The following is a 20,376-nucleotide window of genomic DNA, read 5'->3' as shown; positions in this document are numbered from 1 at the left end:
TAACTGCAAAAAATAAGTGGAGAGGGGATGATTTCATCCCTCTGTCTGGGAAGACAAGCTGCCAGCAGGCTTGATCTTAGGAAAGGAAGGTCTCAGCCCTCCTGGCTGAAAACGCTGGGGCAATGACTTGGGGTAAGCTACTATGTAGGAGACAGGGGAATGTCTTGTGAGTTAAGTTTAGGCTCTAGAAAGCAGCTTATGAGTTTGTTACCATTTGTTTCCAGTGTTCTTACTTACTGTCATTTGAATCTCTGTTCTTTGGTAACAGACTTCTCCTTGTTTTCACTATAACTATAGCGAAGTGTTCTGTGTTAAGCAGAGTAGTAATCCTGAGATGAAACTGGTGCGTTGGTGTGTGCTCCTCCTTTGGGAGTAGAGAATCTGAGATCTAATCTACACGTCAGACCTATATTGGTATAACTGTGTGGCTCGGGGTGTGAAACATCCACATCCCTGAGCGATGTTGTTATACTGACCTAACGCCCGGTGTAGACAGTGCTAGGTTGGCGGGTTTAAGTGTAGACTTGCCCTGAGAGTTCTGTGAGTGTTGAGTGGAACAGCGGCTGGGCACTCCAGAGGAACTCTCCAGAGGAACTGTTGGTAATCTGAACAGAGACAATGAGGCTGGCAGAGGACTGGCAGGCAGTGCTTGTGTTGCCAGAGGCTGGTGGAGTCAGGAGGCTGACACACAATGGCACAGACAGGTGGTAGCAAGAAGCTTCACAACCTTGGGTACCCTGGGGAAGCATCGGAGTAGTTTGCTGTGAGGAGAGAGTGGCTTGGTAAAGGGACTGACAGAAGCTGGAATCCTGTGGCAGGCAAAAGTAACGTTGTGGTGTTTAGTCTGTGGTGTGCAGTACTCGTGGTATGTTACACGTGTAGCATCCGTAACTGGTTCACAATTCAGCTTGTTTTTAATATTAATGTACTTTAAGTTCAGGGCACTGAAACTGTTGCATTAGAACCTGCGACTTCTCCTCTTACCTGACGCATGGAATGTTGTTTGAAATGGTGAATTTACTGCAGATCTCCCGCTGTGACAGGAACTGGTTGAGGTCTCCGTTCTCCATATACTCTGTTATCATGCACAGAGGGTCATCACGCACACACACTCCCAGCAGCCGGATGATATTTGGGTCCTTCAGCCGGGACATGATCTTGATCTCCTTTAGGAAATCATTTCTTAAAAAGAGAAAGTCATAATGTTAGGATATAGATATTCAGGCCTGTCGGTAAAGGCCTATACTGTAAGAATTTAGGTGTATTCTTATCACTTGGCTAGTTATAGAGGTATAAAAGAAAGAATCAAAATCACCGTCTGCCGGTGTAAGAGCCTTCTCTCACTGTGACAGTCTGAGGCCCTGTGCTTAGGCTAAGGCCTCTGGCTAAGCAGCAGAGGCAGCCATAAGCTGGGAAGGGACCGGCAACAGCCTCACATTCCAACCTAGTCACATTGAAAGAAGGTGCTATTGGGCTGTTACGATACAATCCTGTCCTGATGATGCCCGTCACCTCCAGAGAAAGGGAAGTGCCTAGAAAATGTAAAAGGAAACTTTGTTTGATAGCATCCCGTCTGGCAAGAACTCACTTATCAATAGCTGGGATGTGAAATCCTCACTTCTGTATTGTTTTGTCATTATAGTTCCCACTTTGCTATTGTTTGTCTGTATAATCTCTGTCTGGTTCTGTGATTGTTTCTGTCTGCTGTATAATTAATTTTGCTGGGTGTAAACTAATTAAGGTGGTGGGATATAATTGGTTACATAATCATGTTACAATATGTTAGGATTGGTTAGTTCAATTTCAGGAAAATGTTTGGTTAAGGTATAGCTAAGCAGAACTCAAGTTTTACTATATAGTCTGCAGTCAATCAGGAAGTGAGTGGGTGGGGGGGGGATGGGGAAATTGGAATCATGTTTGGCTAAAGAGGGAAATGGGAACAGGGAATGGGGGTAAGGAAATTGGAATCATGTTTGGCTAAGGGCAAGAATGGGAACAGGGATACAGGTGTAAGGCTCTGTGGTGTCAGAGCTGGGAAGGGGGACACTGAGGAAGGAAACTGGAATCATGCTTGCTGGAAGTTCACCCCAATAAACATGGAATTGTTTGCACCTTTGGACTTCGGGTATTGTTGCTTTCTGTTCATGCGAGAAGGACCAGGGAAGTAAGTGAGTGAAGGAATAAGCCCCCTAACACATAAGTCTGATTTCTTGAACACTGTCCTCTTTCCTTTTCTTGAGGCATCTGGGAGGAGCGAAGGGGAAATAGAGAGGCTCTGAATACGAGGAATGGGAGTTTTTCTGAAGTCTCCCAGAAGAGTTGCCTGTCTTTTTCTCCCTAAATTATTCTCCCACTGATTTCCCTTTATTCTGCTTTGTAACCAGAGTGCACCCTCTTGAAATCCCTTTTGCACCTACAGCTGCAGCACAGAAACAACCCCAGAGTGCAGGGCTTAGCCACACAGGCTCTGCAGGGAGGGAGCCTGTGGCTGGGCCAGGCCCCAGAGGGTTTTCTGAAGGTAGAAGGGAGTGGTGGGGGAGAAGGTGGAGAGGCTGTTCCAGATGTGGTGATGTCAAAGTCTCAGGGATAAAGGATGATGTAATAGCACTATGCGGGAAGTGACAGTTTCTATACATCTGTCAATCCTGCGTCCATCACTGTAGTATATGATCAGGTCATTTTTCTATCAACATGTCTGTATTTCTATGGTTTCTCCGAGGAACTGGATCAGCCCATGGGGCCAGCAGTCTAGTATTCTGTCACTGACAGTGGCTAGTACCACAGAAAAGGGTAAGAAACCAAAGTGCTGGCCATGATGGGAAACCTGCTCTCTGGAAGCGTTTCCTTCTAATCCGCAAGAGCTGGAAGTTGGCTCATGCCCATATAAATTCTGGAGGGCTTTTATCCAGTGTAAGGTCACTGTGGATGTTCCCATTCTCTACATAAATGTCCAGCCTTCTGTGAAACTGGCCAACCTTGTTGTTTTCATGTCATTCCTTATAACGCACACGATCACATCCTTTCCAAAGTACTGCTCCCACTCGGTGTCTTTGTGACCCTTTCCTGGATGAACTGGACTTGTTCACCTATCTCTGTGTGCACAGCATTAGTGGATAAGTCCACTAGTGCCTGCTGGATAGGGGGAGTGATATAATAAAATATATCATTATTAATCACACTTGTCCATCAAGAATGGATGATAGGTCTCTGCTCATGAGCTCCACTCAGCAGCCAGGATAAAACTGATATTCCACTGACTTCCATTATCTCTGTTCAAATACCCACTTATGCACTAACTGCTCATATATGCACACACCAAGGGCTGACTCGCCTCTCACTTACACAAGTGTAAATCTGGAGTAGCTCCACTGAAGTCAGTGAAGCTAACCTGTGTAAAACTAGTCTCAGAGCAGAATCAGGCTTCATACTCAGATTAAAGCTGTTGCATAGTGTCATGTGGTTACCTGGCTGTTTTGTTGACATTGGATCTTAGCATTTTCACTGCCACTAGAACCGGTTGGTTGGTGAGTTCCATAGACGAGAGTCCCAAAAATTCCAACAGGCCATCTGCTTCACACAGGTGCACCTGGAAAAGGGAGTGCAGGGTCAGCCATGAACATGTGGTAAAGTCAGGGAAGAAGAGGGAAAAACACACCACGTTATGGATAATCATTATGGTTAGAATTGATTGAATTATCCCATGAAAGTAAATTATTCAGTGAGTTTAGTCTTTTTTTGTTTCTGAACAGAAAAAGTTGAAAAACTGCCCCTAGCTTCTGTGAACAGATTTGTTATTTGTAAGTATTTGTTGAAGAGCTTATGTGAACTACTTTCATCCTATGGCTTATTTGTTAACTGTTCACTTCAACTATTGAGTATTCATGATATTTGATTGCTCATCTACTTACGTCACATGGTATGGTTTCTACTCCTGAACCGAATACCTGAAACTTTAAACAAAGAAATAACAAATAGCAATACCCTTGTCTGCATGTGACTACAGGGACTGAGTAAAGTACAGCTACGCCCCAAACATTCCTGCAAATCCAAGCTCAAGTGTGGGAATGCTCATTAATGGTAACAAAGGGCACAAAGGTGGTCATTTCATATTCTAATATTTACGAGTGTTTTCTTGCAGAACTCATCCAGCTCTCCGGATCATTGTAGCAAATGGCCAAGACAATCATAGAAGCACTTCACTGCTGCTGCAATAAAAGGCATTCACTGGCCAAAGAGACTCCATTTCACACCCAATCCTGAAAACCATTTGGAGTGATCCAGAAAATCCATTGTTTGACCATCACCTTCTGCAAACATTTTGAAATAAGCAAAGATTCGAATCACTGTGGTATTGGCGAGGTGATTAGCATAAGATAATGGCTTCTTGAACAAGGTCCTCCCTGTGTTGCATTAATAAGTTCCACCAGTGATGAACTCCAAAATGTCCCTTCAATAGCCACAAAGGACCAGGATCCATTTCTGTAGGCAGTGTGGTGGTAGCCATGTCAGTCCCAGGATATTAGAGACAAGGTGGGTGAGGTGTAATATCTTTTATTGGACCAACTTCTAATAAAAGATATTACCTCACCCACCTTGTCTCTCTAAGGGTCCATTTTGCAAGCCACAGATAGCCAGTGTCCTCTAACATATCCTGCATCTCTATGTGTTAAGCCAGGTGTGACCTGGGGACCTCTAGGTGCCCACTGGCAGAGGACACAGGGGTGCATAAGGGTTACATGGATTCCCCTTGGCCTGGTCTCTATGTACTATTTTGCCAAAGAGCATCGTGCGTGGTCTCTATTCTTACACTGGTCTCCATAGTCATTGCAAGCTGTACGTATGGATAATATGTGAGGAGTTATGCATCTACACTGAAAATTTTGTTCTGAAGGTCTGTGAGTTGGGGCCAATCCCCAGAAGCTGATAAACAATTTTCTTTCAGTCACAAGATGTTCATCTAGCAGTCTGTCTCTATGTAAATTGAGTATTGTACAGTTCACAATGGATGCTCATTTGCAGTCTAAGCCGAATGCTAGTGAAGGGATTGTGAAACATTCACTGAGGGAATTTACAGGAAGAAATAAATCAAGAGGAGGGAATCCTGTCTATAGGTGAAAACAATGGAGTTCTGGACTATACCTGTAGATACAGGGACTCTCTCCGAATCCTTCACTGAGGAAGTAAGCTGACAGTGTGTTTGCTTCATGAAAAAAGGATCACAGCCAGCCAGGTTGTTACATGCTGGTTGGAGAACTTTGGGTGAGATACCCTCCTGTCTAAGGAAGTTTATCTTGTGAGGTAAGTCGAGACTCTAGACCAAACTGTGGCTCACGAGCCACATGCGGCTCTTGTACCTTTAAAGTGCGGCTCGTGGAGCCCCCTCCATAGCCCCCCATTCTCCACCTACCAGACTGGGGTGGGGGCTGAAGGCCTGAGCCCCATCAGGCATCTCCCACGGGGCTAAAGCCCTGAGACCCCCTCCCGATAGGCGGAGGCCCCTACCCCACCACCCTGCTGCAAGACAGAGGTCCTGAGCTTCCCCCCAGCCCAGTCTAGTAGGTGGAGAATGTGGGGGGAGAAGGGGGCTCTGTGACCCACACTTTAACAGTAAAAGAGCTGCATGTGACTCGCGAGCCGCAGTTTGCCCCCGCCCCCCAATCTATGCAGAGGCGTAGTGACCCATCCTCCTTCTTCACAAAGAGGAATGGTGTCCCCGCTGGAGAGGTAGATCGCCGAATGAAGCCCTTGGCAAGGTTTTCCTGAATAAACCCATGTCACGCCTCCAGCTCTGGTTCAGACATGGAGTCTGTTTGTAGGACACCTTTGCCCTGGGGTGTAGGTCTGCTGGGCAGCTGTAGTCTCTGTATGGGGCTAGTGAGTCAGCATTTTTCTTTTTGAATGCATCCAGGTAGTCATGGTACTTGGCACGAAGGCTGAGGTTCTGGCCTGGAGCTACTCCCGAGTGGCTGGCCGCCTGCCGTCTGGGGTTCCGCTTCCGAGGTTCTCCTCCCATCCTGGGCCCTGGGAATGGGTCACTTGGGGGCTGGCTGCTTTGTCAGAGGCACACTTTGTGACAGTATTTGGAGGGAAAACTACTGCTCCTCCACCACCAGGAAATACACGGGTCCTGCTGCTCCAACCTAGGAATGCCAAGAATGATGAGGAAGACTAGAGAGCGGACCACATTGAAGCATATTAATTCTTGGTGCCCTTCCACTTCGGCTCCTAATGGGACAGGTCTCCTGAGTCACCGGTCCCGACGAGAGAAGTGATCCATCGATCCTCTCCCCCAGGTCCAGTGTGGGTTTCGGCTGGAGAGGGATCTGGAGGGTTTTGGCTGCCTCAGCAGCTACAAAGTTGGCGGCAGCCACGGAGTCTATTGCTGCTAACTGTGGGGGGGATCTGCTGCACCTGCCCCAAGACCTCCAACCCCAGCAGCAACTGGAAACGCCGGGAGACACCAGAGTTCCAGGTTCTACTTGAGGGCGGGGGAGTGGTTCTGAATCATAGAGCTCGGGTGGTGCCTCATTCCATTCAACATCAGCCACAAGCCGTTGGAAATGAGCAGTGTAGGAGGTAGCTGGCCCTCGTCCATGTCAAAGATTCTGGAGGGCAGCCTCTGCAGAGCAGATGCAATGTGGGTCATCAGAGATGGTCACGTCGGCTTGCAGGAAGGCATCCCAGTCAGAGACCACTGGACTGTTCTGCTCCAACAGCGTGGGGTTCAAGCAAGCCCTTTGTCAGAGAACAGGCTGACTATTAGCTGCACCTTAATCTGGTCTGTGGGAGACGTGTGGGGGCACAGCAGAAAGAGCAGCCTGCATAGCTTCAGGAACCCCCCATATTTCCAGCAATACCTGTCGAACTGTTCGGGCAGTGGCACTATGGGGGCTGGCTCAGGTGATGCATGGTCTGTCCAGGCTCGTAGCTCTGTTGTTCTCCCTGTGAGCATGCTAGCTGCTCAGGTAAGGTCTGTGCTTTGGCAGTGAGCTGTGCCACCTGAGCCTGCAACCGGACTAATTGCTCATGCAGGGTCTATCATTTGAGTACACAGTGCGTAGCATGGGTCTGTAGTAAGAGGTTCTCTGCCGGCAGATGGGTCCTGCAGGCCCCAAGCCCTGGGAAAGCTGCAGGTTGGAGGGCGGCCAACGCCTTCCATCATTTGTGGAGGGAATGGATGGATTTGGGGGAGGGCCAAAGGTGGTCTGAGCAAACTGTCACGAGAGGGTCGTGGGCGGTCTGACCTAGTGGTCCAAGCAGGAGTCAGGCTGGGTCAGATACCAGGAGGTTAGAGTCTGAGATCGCACAGAGGGCAGCTTGAGAGTCAGGCATCAAGAGGCAAGCAGGATCAAGTTATCAGGAGGTCAGAGTCTGAGACAGGCCAGAAGGCAAACAGAGTCAAGCATCAGGAGGCACGCAGGGTCCAGTTACCATGAGATCAGGGCCAGGAGCCAGGTTACAGACAGTAATCGTAAAGCGCAGTTGAGGACAAACCAAGGTCAGAAGTCCGAGTCTAGGGTCTATCGCAAGCAGGGTCTGGAGCATGGAGGCGGTCACTATTGTTGGTCAAACATGGCTTCATGGTTTATATGGTGGTATCAGCCAATCAGTGAGCTATGAGGGGCAGCCACCCAGGCCCTGCTGGGTGGTACTTCCTGCTGAACCTAGAATCACAGGGTCCTCCAGTGGCCAGGGGTGATGAGGAGGTGTCAGCAGCACAGAACCCACATGGTTGCAAGTTCCAGCCCTGCAGGGTCTCACATTGAGTCTATCGCTATCATAGAATCATAGAATATCAGGGTTGGAAGGGACCTCAGGAGGTCATCTAGTCCCACCCCCTGCTCAAAGCAGGACCAATCCCCAACTAAGGTATCTTTTTAAAAATCATTCTTGTGGTTCTTCTCTGAACCCTCTCCAATTTATCAACATCCTTCTTATCAAAATCAAAGGGAAACAGGAGTTCAGGAGAGCTGACAATTTCTCAAAGGGACAATATTAAAGACACAACAGCAAACTATCCTGATGCGAAGGAAAGATAGGAAGAATAGTGAGATGCCAATATGACTCTATCAAGAGTTCTTTAATGACCTGAAAATCAAAAAGAAATCCTACAAAAAGTGGAAACATGGACAAATTGATAAGGATGAATACAAAAGAATAGCACAAGCGTGTAGGGACAAAACAGGAAACACTAAGGCACGAAATGAGCTACACTAAGCAAAGGCCATAAAAGGCAGTAAGAAGAGACCCTATGTGTATTAGGAGCAAGAGGAAGAATAAGGAAAATGTTGGTCATCTACTTAGCAGGGAAGGAGAGTGAACAACTGATGGCATCAAAAAGGCTGAGATGTTTAATGTCTATTTTGTTTCATTCTTCACTAAAAAGGTTTATGGTAACCAGATAATTAACACATTAATATGAACAACAAAGGGGGAGGAATGCAAGCCAAAATAGGGAAAGAACAGGTTAAAGAATATTTAGATAAGTTTGATGTATTGAAGTTGGCAGGATCTGCTGAAATTCTCTCTCGGGTACTACTTAAGGAGCTAGCTGAAGCATTCAGGGAACAATTAGTGATTATCCTGGAGAACTCATGGAGGAAGGTAAGAGCCTCGAGGGCTAGAGAAAGGCAAACATAGTACCTATCTTTAAAAAGAGGAACTAAGAGAACCTAAGGAATTATAGCCCAGACAGCCTAATTTCAATACCTGGAAAGATCCTGGAACAAATTATTAATCAATTAATTTGTACGCACCTAGAGGATAACATGGTAATAAGTGATTGGCATGATTTGTTCTTTACAAATCCAAGTAGTCTAACTAACCTAAGGCTTTGTCTACACTAGCACTTTTGTTGGTAAAACTTTTGTCAGTCAGGAGTGTGAAAAAAACACCTCCCTGACTGACATAAAGTTCACTGACAAAAGTGCTGGTGTGGACAGCGCTATGTTGGCATGAGAGGCTCTCCCATCAACAGAGCTCACACCGCTCATTGGGGGTGGTTTAATGAGCCTGGTGGGAGAGCTCTCGCCTGCTGGCAAAGAGCAGCTACACGGGAGACCTTACAGCGGCACAGCTGTAATGTCCATAGTATAGACATAGTCTAATTTCCTTTCTTGACAGGTTTACTGGCCTACTGAATGGGGGGAAGCTGTAGATGTTACCTCTCTTGATTTCAGTAATGCTTTTGACACAGTCCCCACATGACATTCTTATAAGCAAACTAGAGAAATGTGGTCTAGATGAAATTCCTACATAACTGGTACATAACTGGTTAAAGACTGTACTCCCAGAATAGTTATTAATGGTTTGCTGTCAAAGTAGGAAGGTGTATCTAGTGGGGTTCTGCAGGAATCTGTCCTGTGTTGGGTACTGTTCAATATTTCCATTAATGACTTGCATAGTGGAGTGGAGAGTATGCTTATAAAATCTGTGGAAGGGTTGGGAGAACTTTTGAGGACAGGATTAGAATTCAAAACAACTTTGACAAATTGGAGAATTGGTCCGAAATCAAAACGATCGAATTCCATAAAGATAAGTGCGAAACACTACACCTAGGAAGGAAAAATTAAATGCACAACTACAAAATGGGGGAATAACTGGCCAGTTGGCAGTACTGCTGAAAAGGATGCGGGGGTTATAGTCGACCGTAAATTGAATATGAGCCAACAATGGGGGAAGGGATAGCTCAGTGGTTTGAGCATTGGCCTGCTAAACCCAGGGTTGTGAGTTCAATCCTTGAGGGGGCCACTTAGAGATCTGGGGCAAAAATTGGAGATTGGTCCTGCTTTGAACAGGGGGTTGGACTAGATGACCTCCTGAGGTCCCTTCCAACCCTGATATTCTATGATTCTATGAATGTGATGCAATTGCAAAGGCTAATATCATTCTGAGATGCATTAACAGGAGTGTCGTATGTAAGACACAAAAGATAATCGTCCCACTCTACTCAGCACTAGTGAGGCCTCAAATAGAGTACTGTGTCCAGCTCTGGGCGCCACACTTTACGAAAGATGTGGACAGATTGGAGAGAGTCCAGAGGCGAGAGAGAAAAATGTCCAAAGGTTTAGAAAACCTGACCTATGAGGAAAGGTTAAAAAACTGGGCATGTTTAGTCTTGAGAAAAGAAGACAGAGGGGGGAACCCAATAACAGTCTTCAAAATGTTTAGAACTGTTATAAAGAGGATGGAGAACAATCAATTGCCATGTCCACTGAAGGTAGGGCAAGAAGTAAGTGGTTTAATCTGCAGCAAGGGAGATTCAGGTTAGATATTAGGAAAAACGTTCAAACTACAAGAATAGTTAAGCACTTGGAAGGGAGGTTATGGAATCCCCACCATTGGAGTTTAAGAACAGGTAAGACAGACCTTTGTTTTAGGGATGGTCTAAGTTTACTTAGTCATTGCTTCAGCACAGGGTGCTGGACTAAATGACCTTTCGAGGTCCCTTCTATGATTTTTGTATTGTGACATCAAAACTAGGTCACACCAGTGCCAAATACAGAGGTACAATAACCTCTCTACTCCCACCTCAGATTCCATTGTTTATGCATTCAAGGATCAATCACAGTAGCCCTTTTGGTCAAAGTCGTACTGGGAGCTCACATTCAGCTGATTATCCACCATGATGTCAACCCCCAAGACTTTTTCACAGTCCCTGCTTCCCAGAAGAGAGTCCCCCATCATGTAAGTATGGCCTACATTCTTTGTTCCTCGATGTATATATTTAGCATACTAAAACACATATTATTTGCTTGTTCCCAGCTTATCAAGTGATCCAGATCACTCTGAATCAGTGACCTATCTTCATCATTTACCACTCCCCCAATCTTTGTGGTGTCTGCAAACTTTATGCATGACAATTTAATGTTTTCTTCCAAGTCATTGATAAAGATGTTAAATAGCACAGGGCAAAGAACTGATTCCTGTGGGACCTCACTTGAAACACAGCTGCTCAGTGATGATATCCCATTTACAGTTACATTTTGAGACCTATCAGCTAGCCAGTTTTTAATCTATCTCATGTGTGCCATGTTAATTTTGTATCATTCTAGCTTTTTTAATCAAAATGTTGCATGGTACCAAGTCAGATGCCTTAACAGAAATCTAAGTATATTGCATAAACCCTATTACCTTTACCAACCAAACTGATAAGCTCATAAAAAAATCAAGTTAGTTTGACAGGATCTATTTTCCATAAACCCATGTTGATTGGCATTAATTATATTACCCACCTTTATTCTTTATCAATCAAGTCTTATATCAGCCACTCCATTATCTTGGCCTAGATCAATGCCACACTGACAGGCTTATATTTACCTGGGTCATCCCATTTACTCTTTTTAAATATTGGCACAACATTAGCTTTCTACCCATCTTCTGGAACTATCCCAGTGTTCCAAAAGTTATTGAAAATCAACAGTTGGCTATGCTGCCTGTAGCCACTGAACCATGTTCTGCTCCTAGATCCAGAGAGACCAACCAGGAATCCCAGTGTTCAGCGCTCCCCCGATGTCTCATATCCGTTTGTTTAACCCACTGACAGCATGAGTGGTGGGTGAGCCTGTATGGGCTGGTCCATATAGAGAATGACAGCATGCTTCCCCTCCATGTCCCCCTTTCCTAATTACCCTGATCGCTACAGTGAAAGAGATGTGTGCTTTGGGTCTGCACCCTGTGTGTTCTAACCATGCGAAGGAGAAAAGAACATACCTCTGCATGTAAAAGTTAGTGTACCTGGAGTCACTGCTGAAAGATTTTATATTGCAAATCATTGTATTGAGAAGTGAATGTTGTGTTAATATTTTACTGTTGCATTTCTATTATTTGTATTTGTTCCAGCTCCCACATCACAAGTCCCCCACCCACGCTTTGCACCAGACAGTGAGGTTGGATGGCAGGGAAGTCTCTCGCTATGTATCTGGAGAGAGAGAGAGAGAGAGTAGAATGGGCACAATGGTGCCTGATCTCTGTTGCATTCTCTGGTGACAGCTCCTGAAGCAGGAGGCCAAAATCACCTTGCTCAAAGACAGTCTAGTTAAAGGGAGAGCAGGTCCAATGAGTCAGGAGGGGATGAGATGGAGAACCAGGCAGGATTCCGAAGTCACTGAGAATGAGGGAGCGGGATTGTGGTGAGAGGAAGACAGAAAGCCCTAAGAGCCAAAGGTGGAGGGGGAAGTCAGGCAGTCCACAGCAACATGGTTGGGGGGAGAAGAGAGTCGGACGGAGTACTGTGGACTGGAAGAGAACGAGTGGGAAGAGGAGGCAGGAGGGCTGGAAGCAGCAGGATCGGGAGAGAAGAAGGCTACTGCCTCACCATGCTCTCTGGAGGGTGACCCAGGGGCAGGCAGCAGGAGGAGAGGTGGGAGGGCAGTGAGAGTCAGGCGACGCAGAGAGAGACTGTGGCCGGCAGTGAGTTTTCACCACTGAACAAGTATTCCCGAGAGCCCAGGAGAAGGGGAGAGTGGTAACAGTGTGTGATTGGCGGGGCAGTGACGGTAGAGCTGTGCTGGCTGTGAAGAGGGGCACCAGAGACAGAAAGGCTGCGGCTCAGGGCAGTGCCAGGGCGGGGGTAGCTGTGGCCAGAAAGAGGGAGACAGTGGAGGTGAGTGTTGGATTTGTGGTGGCAAGCGGGGGGTTGGGAAGGGTGGCAACAGGAGAAGGTAGAGCTGGCGGGAGCAGGGGAGGGGGAGGACAGGAGGGTTGCGGAGATGGTGACAGTGTGAGAATGAGATGGGAAGGAGGCAGGGAAAGTGAAGGAGAAGTGAGAGCCTGCAGAGGATTTCAGTGGACAGGGCAAGGGGAGCTATGGGAGAGCACGGCTAGTGGGGAAAGTCAGCAAACTCCTGGGAGCTAAGGCCAGGCTGGCCAAGGTTCCTGACTCAAACCAGAGGAGGCAGAATGCAGTGAGGTCAGGGTCTCTCAGTGCTGGTGGTCTGTCTCCACTGCCGGCACTCTGGCTCAGGGCAGGGGCCAGGAGGGAATGTGCAGACCCCCCAGAAAGCCAGCTGCAAGTATGTGAGCTCTGCTGCAGCACCCACGCTGCAGAAGGTGGTCCAGCATGGACACTGCAGGCAGGGAGCTGAGCAAGCAGGCTGTGCCAGGGCCATTGTACTGGGGCATGTGCCCCCATTCTGCTGCCGAGGGGGCGGAAAGATGCCTGTACCTCTCCGAACTGCCCTTCTCCCAGCTTCTCCTTGAGTCGCAGCTGCTGCCGGGGGAACTCGCCCACGGAGATGTCCTTCTTGGTGAGCGAATCGACCGTGAGGGCGGGCACGGCGTACATGTTATTGCCCGTCACGCCCTGCAGGCTGACAATGTCGGTCTCCGCGTAATGAGGCACGTTGTTCTGGAAGCCCTGGTGTGGGGTGGACTTGGTGAGGTCGGGCTCAGCGTAGTCACCACTGCACGCTGAGGGAAAACCAAAGACATGGTTAGTCAAGCACACCTGCCTTCTCCAAATCACGGTGGCCGGGTTGCAGCCAGGCCTGATCCTGCATAGGAACCGTGGGTGGCTCATCTCAGCCCCAGTGCTGCTGCTTGGGCCTGCATGGAGATTTTGCTCCTGTTGTAACTAGGATCCACCCCGGTAAACTGCAAACATCTGTCCCCCTGAACAAATGTTTGTGGAGTGTCCTGATTGTGTTAAATGGCTATCGACCCACTCATGCCACAACCAGAGACCATACTCTCACCTAGACAGCCCCGTATGTGATACAGGGCATCTGAGTGTTCCTAGGTAATGACTTTTGGGAAGGCAGTACTGGGGAAGCAGCTTGGAGCTCCCCCACCTTTCCCCATCTCAAGGTCAGATCACTGCGATGCATACCACAGGGGGCTGCACGTCAGCTCAGAACAGGAAATTGCTCTGGTGCAGAATGCCTAGTAAATGGTGTTTCTCAGGAAGAGCACAAGTCCCCAGCAGGAGCTCCATGGTCTGCACTGGCTTCCTATTGGCTTCTGGATTGAATTTAAGCCACTGCTTTTGATCTACAAATCCCCTACTTGAGGAACCACCTCCCCTCGTGCCAGCCTGTCACAGCTGCGATCCATGGGGGCACTCGAGCTGCTCCCCCTCCATTTAAAAGAGATGGGGGCTGGCAGCACTGCATCCTCAGTGAGGGGCTCTCAGCTCTGGAAAAGGCTTCCCCCTAGACTGAAATAACCCAGGTCTATTGACCTTGTGGGCACGCTGAGGGACATGGCTGTTTACGTGGGCTGCTGCAGAGGGGTATCTCTGAGAGAAATCAGCCGGGTGTTCTGTGGGCAATCTCATTTGGGTCAGTAATTTATGGCAGGGGTCATAGAGCCTGCATAGGTCCCTTTTCTAATTATTTCTAATTTTCTACTTCTACGATGACGTTTCATACAAACCCCGCTGTGTGAAAAGAATGCTGCTCAGGTTGCAAAGTCAAACACTTAGTCATTAAGTGGTCAGCCAGGAAAATCTTTGCCTCTTCTCTGAGCTCCAGCACATGATTGAGAACATCCCCACATGAACGCCAGGGAACATCACTGTGGAGAAGCTGCCGATGCCAAATGCTCATTTCTTCACATCAAACAGTCCATTGGGCTCACCTTTAATAATGTTCACAACTTTCACAGCCTCATCACACGCCTGTCAGTTCCCCTGGCATCCTCTTTGCTGCTTCTCAGTGAACGGAACACGTCCAACTGGCTTGGGGTGACCCCGCTGGGTTCTAGGCACAAGGCTACTGTGGCTTCCTGGCACCCTCATTGCTAATAGGAACCCAGCAATGTCAATCCAGCTGCACTGCCAGAACTGTCTGCTGGAAAGAGTCAAAGATTCTCCCTCCCCTCCCTTCCCATGCACCATGAAGGTGATGTGGCTCCAACCCTCTGCTCTCTCACTACCTGCTCCCCTCCTCTTCCAGGAATGGGGGCTGCTCCCCCCCACCCCCCGAGCAACATGTAATCAAATACAAATACAAACCTTCATCTTAACGCAGTTACCCTCGAGGCCACAGCCAAGAGCCCTGAGGGCCACAAGATCCCCTGGGCTCCAGGTTGGACACCTTTGCCATACAGCCTTGAGTTACAGTAACACATACTGTTCTTACCATGTGGCTTCTGCCTCATTAAGTGCACAGGACGGATGGTGTTCAGGGTATGAGGTAGCCTCCTTTCCCCCTGAATATTCAATCCACTGCCTCTTGCCTTATTTACTGCTCACCCTACACTGAATAGGGAAGAATTCATGTCCTCCTGGGAGTTGCTGTGATGCTCATCACTGTAGCATATGAACCTCACAGACATTAATGACTTGATCTTCGCAACTCACCTGAGAGACAGGAAAGGGACTGTAACCCCACTTTACAGATGGGGACTGAGGCCCAGAGAGATTTAGGCCAAATTTTACAAAGATGTCCACGCCTTTTGGGTGCTTCAATGACTGGAGGCCCAACTTGAGACACCTATAGCTTGAAGCCCCTGACTTTCTTCACGACATTCCTTCCAGCTTCTGCTGTGAAGGAGGCAGGAATAATATGGACAACAGCCTCCTATGCTATACAGCCCCTTCTCATTCATCATCCTTCCAGTGCACTGACTGAGGCAGGGGTCCTCTGGAAAAGGTAGTATGTGAACACGTAAGAACATAAGAACGGCCATATAGTGTCATACCAAGGGTCCAGCTAGCCCAGTATTCTGTCTTCTGACAGTGGCCAATGCCAGGTGCCCCAGAGGAAATGAACAGAACAGAGCAATTTTCAAGTGGCCCATCCCCTGCCACCCAATCCCCCAGCATCTGGCAGTCAGAGGCTTAGGGTCACCCAGGGCATGGGGCTGTGTCCCTGATCATCTTGGCTAAAAGTCATTGATGGACCTATCGTCCATGAACTTATCTAACTCTTTTTTGAACCCAGTTATAGTTTTGACCATCACAACATCCTCTGGCAATGAGTTCCACAGGGTGATGGTGCATTGGGTGAAGAAATACTTCCTTTTGTTTGTTATTAAACCTGCTGCCTATTAATTTCATTGGGCGACCCCTCGTACTTGTGTTAATGTGAAGGAGTAAATAACATGTCCTTATTCACCTTCTCCACACCAGTCATGATTTTATAGACCTCTATCATATCCCCCCTTCGTCGTCTCTTTTCCAAGCAGAAAAGTCCCAGTCTTTTTAATCTCTCCTCATCTGGAATCTGTTCCGTACCCCTAATCATGTTTGGTTGTCCTTCTCTGTACCTTTTCCAATTCTAATATATCTTTTTTGAGATGGGTCAACCAGAATTGCACACAGTATTCAAGGTGTGGGTTTATATAACTGCATTATGATTTTTTCTGTCTTATTATCTATCTCTTTCCTAATGGTTCCTAACATTTTGTTAACCTTTTTGACTGCCACTGTATATTTAGCAGATGTTTTCAGAAAACTATCCACAATTACTTCAATATCTCTTTCTTGCGTGGTGACAGCTAAGTTGGACCCCATCATTTTGTATGTATAGTTGGGATTATGTTTTCCAGTGTGCATTACTTTGCATTTATCAACATTAAATTTCATCTGCTATTTGTTGCCCAGTCACCCAGTTTTGTGAGATCCCTTTGTAACTCTTCACAGTCTGATTTGAACTTAACTATTTGAGTCATTTTGTATCATCTGCAAACTTTGCCACCTCACCGTTCACCGCATTTTCCAGATCATTTATGAATATGTTGAATAGTGCTGGTGCCAGTACAGACCCCTGGGGGACACCGCCATGTACCGCTCTCCATTCTGAAAACTGACCATTTATTCCTACCTTTTGCTTCCTGTCTTTTAACCAGTTACTGATCCATGAGAGGACCTTCCCTCTTACCCCAGGACAGCTTCCTTTGCTTAAGAGCCTTTGGTGAGGGACCCTATCAAAGGCTTTCTGAAAGTCTAAATAAGCTATATCTAGTGGATCACCCTTGCCTACATATTTACTGACCCCTCGAAGAATTCTAATAGATTGGTGAGGCATGATTTCCCCATACAAAAGCCATGTTAACTCTTTGCCAACAAATCATGTTCATCTATGTGTCTGATAATTACATTTCTTTACTATCGTTTCAACTAATTTGCCTGGTACTGATGTTAGGCTTACCGGTCTGTAATTGCCAAGAACCCCTCTGGAGCCTTTAAAAAAAACTGGCATCACATTAGCTATCCTCCAGTCATCTGTAATTAAAGACTATCATAATGCATATGCAGGAGGGAATCAAATTAAGTTTGCACGGGCAACCATAATTCTGGCATTTCCTAACTTTTGAGTGCTTCACTTTGCAATCTTAACATTCTTTTAACGCATTTTTAATATTAAGTAATTTCTTACAAAAAAACCCCTGGAAAAACAGAAATTCTTTCACATGGAGCTGTACTGACCTCTCAAATGAGTACATTAGATCCACAGCACAGACCTCTGTCTAAGGTGTGAGCTAAAGCTAGCAGCTGTTCACCTTCCTTGCAGCAGGGGGCATGGGTTATCTGCAGGGATCATTTGGATTTGCCCAATCTGTTCAATCCCCTGCCATTGCCGGGGCCTCAGGCACTGGTGGCACCTCATTCTGTCTTGTTCTCTGCCAGTGACACACAACAGTGCAGCCTCCTGAGGACTGAAATGCTTTAATTTAACTGAAATCACTGGGGTATTGTGTGAAATGTAATGGCCTGCGATATACAGGAGGCCAGACTAGATGATCCCTTTCGGCTTTAAATGCTATGAAATATTAAGTAATGGGAAATTCTCCTCCAGTGGAGAACAGCCACCAGAGGGGGATATAACATACACGTTGCCAGTGACTTGCGAGCTAATTGCTATGGAGCAGTGCACTGCTGAATATCAAGACTCCTGGGTTCTGTCCCTGGCTCTGGCAGGCGACTGTGGTGCAGTGCTCAGAACAGACTGCCAGGGCACTGCATGAAATCAAGGCACATTTTTAAAAGTTGAAGGAAATCAAACAAATGAATAATCCCTCCAGACACGGCTGACTCCCATACACTGGACACTTTTACCTGAATCCTCAGCGCTCTGGGAGAGTTCTGGTAGCTTCTGGAGCAGTGTGGCAGGCTGATGATATTCCAGGTCCAGTGGGAAGACCCGTTCGTAGGTGGGATTAGACTGGTGGATCTGGTTCTGGTTGCTGACGATGGTGTAGCTGTAGAAGGAGAGACGAACCATGGCGTCCTCCTCCAGGATTCGCCGTGGGGCCTTCGGAAGAGAGAACAAGCTGCTGAGCTATTGGGAGCAGTCAGGCAGTGAGCTGGCTGCAAGGGCGGCAGTCACTCCATACCACAGCAGCATCCTGATTGGGGCCTGCTCCATGCTGAGGAGCCTAGGATGTGATGGTGGGGAGCAGGGAGTGGGAGCTCCATGACACCATGGCATCCTGTCCACTGGGGACATCACAGGGACTCCCCAACACTTCTTAATATATCCTAGAGCTCGGCAGGGCCAGCACAGCTCCAGACTCCCATGTACAGCAGCACCGTCACGTTACCTTCTCCAGTCTCTTCTGGACATACTGCTTCCACAGAATGATGATTATAATGATCAGGAGCAGAAGGATAATAGCCACAAGGCAGCCAACCAGGATGGAGGTACTGGAGTCATCTGCTTTCTCCCCTATCCAGGTGCTGGTTATAAAAGAAGTGGTTTCTGTACAGAGGAAGAAAATGAAAAGAAACTGGAGTCACCTGATGTAGGGATTGCATTCACAGGCTAACAGTCTGGTGCAGAGAAGAACTGGGGCAACTTCCTGGACAAAGTGAATCTGTTTTCATACTGGTTTAATCAGAAATTCTCTTTTCCTGGAACTTCACAAATAACTTGGTGCTAGTGGCTTCGGGAGACACATACTGTTCTTGCCTTTGGAAATGGTGGCTCTGGGCTACTGTAACTCATACTAGGGTGAAAAATGAACCTGGACTCAATTTCCGGGGGAAGGTTTTGAGATTTCATTGGCTGCACATGTGCGCTTGGGTCTCCTGCCCCCGGTGGCCTGCCCTATCCTAGGCCTGGCACTGTGGTGGGGCAGAGACATCCCTGGATTAGTGAGCGTAGCATAAAGCACTTAGTGCTGGATGTGGAGGGGCGGTGCTGGGGCATATACAGTCCTACAGGAAGCACTTTGCAGGGAGGGAAGGGCCCCTCTTGTGACAGAGAGGTGCCTTCCATCCGTCAGTACAGTCTGGCGTCTGTGTAGTAGAGGAGGGACTGTGGTCAAGTCCTTACCCCATGACGCCTCAGTAGCGTTGTACTGTGCATCCAGCAGCTCTGCTGTGCTTGTGGCTAGAGTAACCAGAATAGGATTTACATTCTCCATGTCTGTGGAAGGTAAGAGCAGGTGTCAGTCCGTTGCATACTCCCTGCTGCTGCCAGCAGTCTCTGTGATCCCCAAGCAAGGGCCCTGCATTCACACCCAGGGCTGTGCCAAGAGCCACAGGGTTGGTCACCCTGCTCCCTGACTGCTCCACACTTGCTCCCCAACTGCCCCTGCTCCTCTCCCTCACTGCCCCCTTCCTCTCACTGATGGTCCTGTTCCTCAGTTCTTGATCCCTGTGAATCTTCCATCAACCCTGCCTCTGCCAGCCTCAATCCCTGTTCAGGCTCCCCATGTCTGCCTCCTGCTCCGCACAATCTCCTACAGCCCCTGGAAGGAGACTTACCAGACTGGAAGGAAATCTCACTGATCATCATCCAGGTGTCAGCAAAGTAGAAATGGCAAAGGATGGCTTTGCCCACCCGCTGATTCAGGGGGATGGTCACAAACCTCGCACTGGGGTTTTTGTCATCCAAGATGGTGGAAACGCCAACAGGTTCAGACTCCCACTCTGCAATCAGCCGTGGTTTGAAGAGGCATTCCACCTTCTGGAAGATCTTCACCCCCTTAGAAAACATGTTGTTGCAATGCACCTGGCAAAAGGAAAAAGGACCAAGCAGACTGAGTTCTCTCCTCTGACTCCCCATGTTAACACAAGGACCAGCCATGCAACCAATGCACTGTATAACCCTAAAATCCTTGCAAGAAAAACGTGTCTAAATAATGCATATAATCACAGTAGAGAGGAAAGGCACCATGCACTCTGCAGTATCTAGGACCAAGAACTAGAGGACAAGACCTCTGGCTTCTGCATCCTGAATTCTGCAGAAAATTGGAAATTCGGTTGTACCCCAGACACAGTCCCAAATGGAGATGAAGGTGATGGTTTGTATCACAGCAGCATCTATGCTCCCCAAGTGGGGCCTCAGCATGCGGGTGCTGAGCTGTTTCTTTGGAAGCAGTGAATCTGTGAATACTGCAAGTGTCCCCTGGATGAGGGGCTGGATGCGCCACAGAGACGCTTGGAGGACTCGAGGGTTTGGGTGTGCCAATTGCTAACCTGCGGAG

General features: G+C 47.7%; 1 protein-coding gene across 5 annotated transcripts in view; it reads right to left on the bottom strand.

Annotated features, from left to right (window-relative positions):
- LOC140899145 (discoidin domain-containing receptor 2-like) overlaps positions 1 to 20,376 on the bottom strand; it is a 158,714-nt gene that overhangs the window by 19,406 nt on the left and 118,932 nt on the right. For all 5 annotated transcript variants that reach the window (XR_012155234.1, XR_012155235.1, XM_073314065.1 and 2 more), the window contains exons 8-14: positions 19,655 to 19,901; positions 19,221 to 19,313; positions 18,487 to 18,644; positions 18,002 to 18,197; positions 13,166 to 13,410; positions 3,465 to 3,586; positions 985 to 1,182 (exon numbers count right to left, since the gene is read on the bottom strand). Coding sequence is in view for 3 of the 5 variants with exons in the window: in XM_073314065.1 (XP_073170166.1) it covers positions 985 to 1,182; positions 3,465 to 3,586; positions 13,166 to 13,410; positions 18,002 to 18,197; positions 18,487 to 18,644; positions 19,221 to 19,313; positions 19,655 to 19,901 (1,259 nt within the window). In the remaining 2 variants the exon portion in view is untranslated. The remainder of the gene's footprint in view (positions 1 to 984; positions 1,183 to 3,464; positions 3,587 to 13,165; positions 13,411 to 18,001; positions 18,198 to 18,486; positions 18,645 to 19,220; positions 19,314 to 19,654; positions 19,902 to 20,376) is intronic.

This window comes from Lepidochelys kempii, chromosome 16, assembly GCF_965140265.1.
Source record: "Lepidochelys kempii isolate rLepKem1 chromosome 16, rLepKem1.hap2, whole genome shotgun sequence".
Lineage (NCBI taxonomy): Eukaryota > Metazoa > Chordata > Testudines > Cheloniidae > Lepidochelys > Lepidochelys kempii.
Note: the sequence above shows the minus strand (reverse complement) of the source record. Positions and strands in the feature narration are given on the sequence as shown.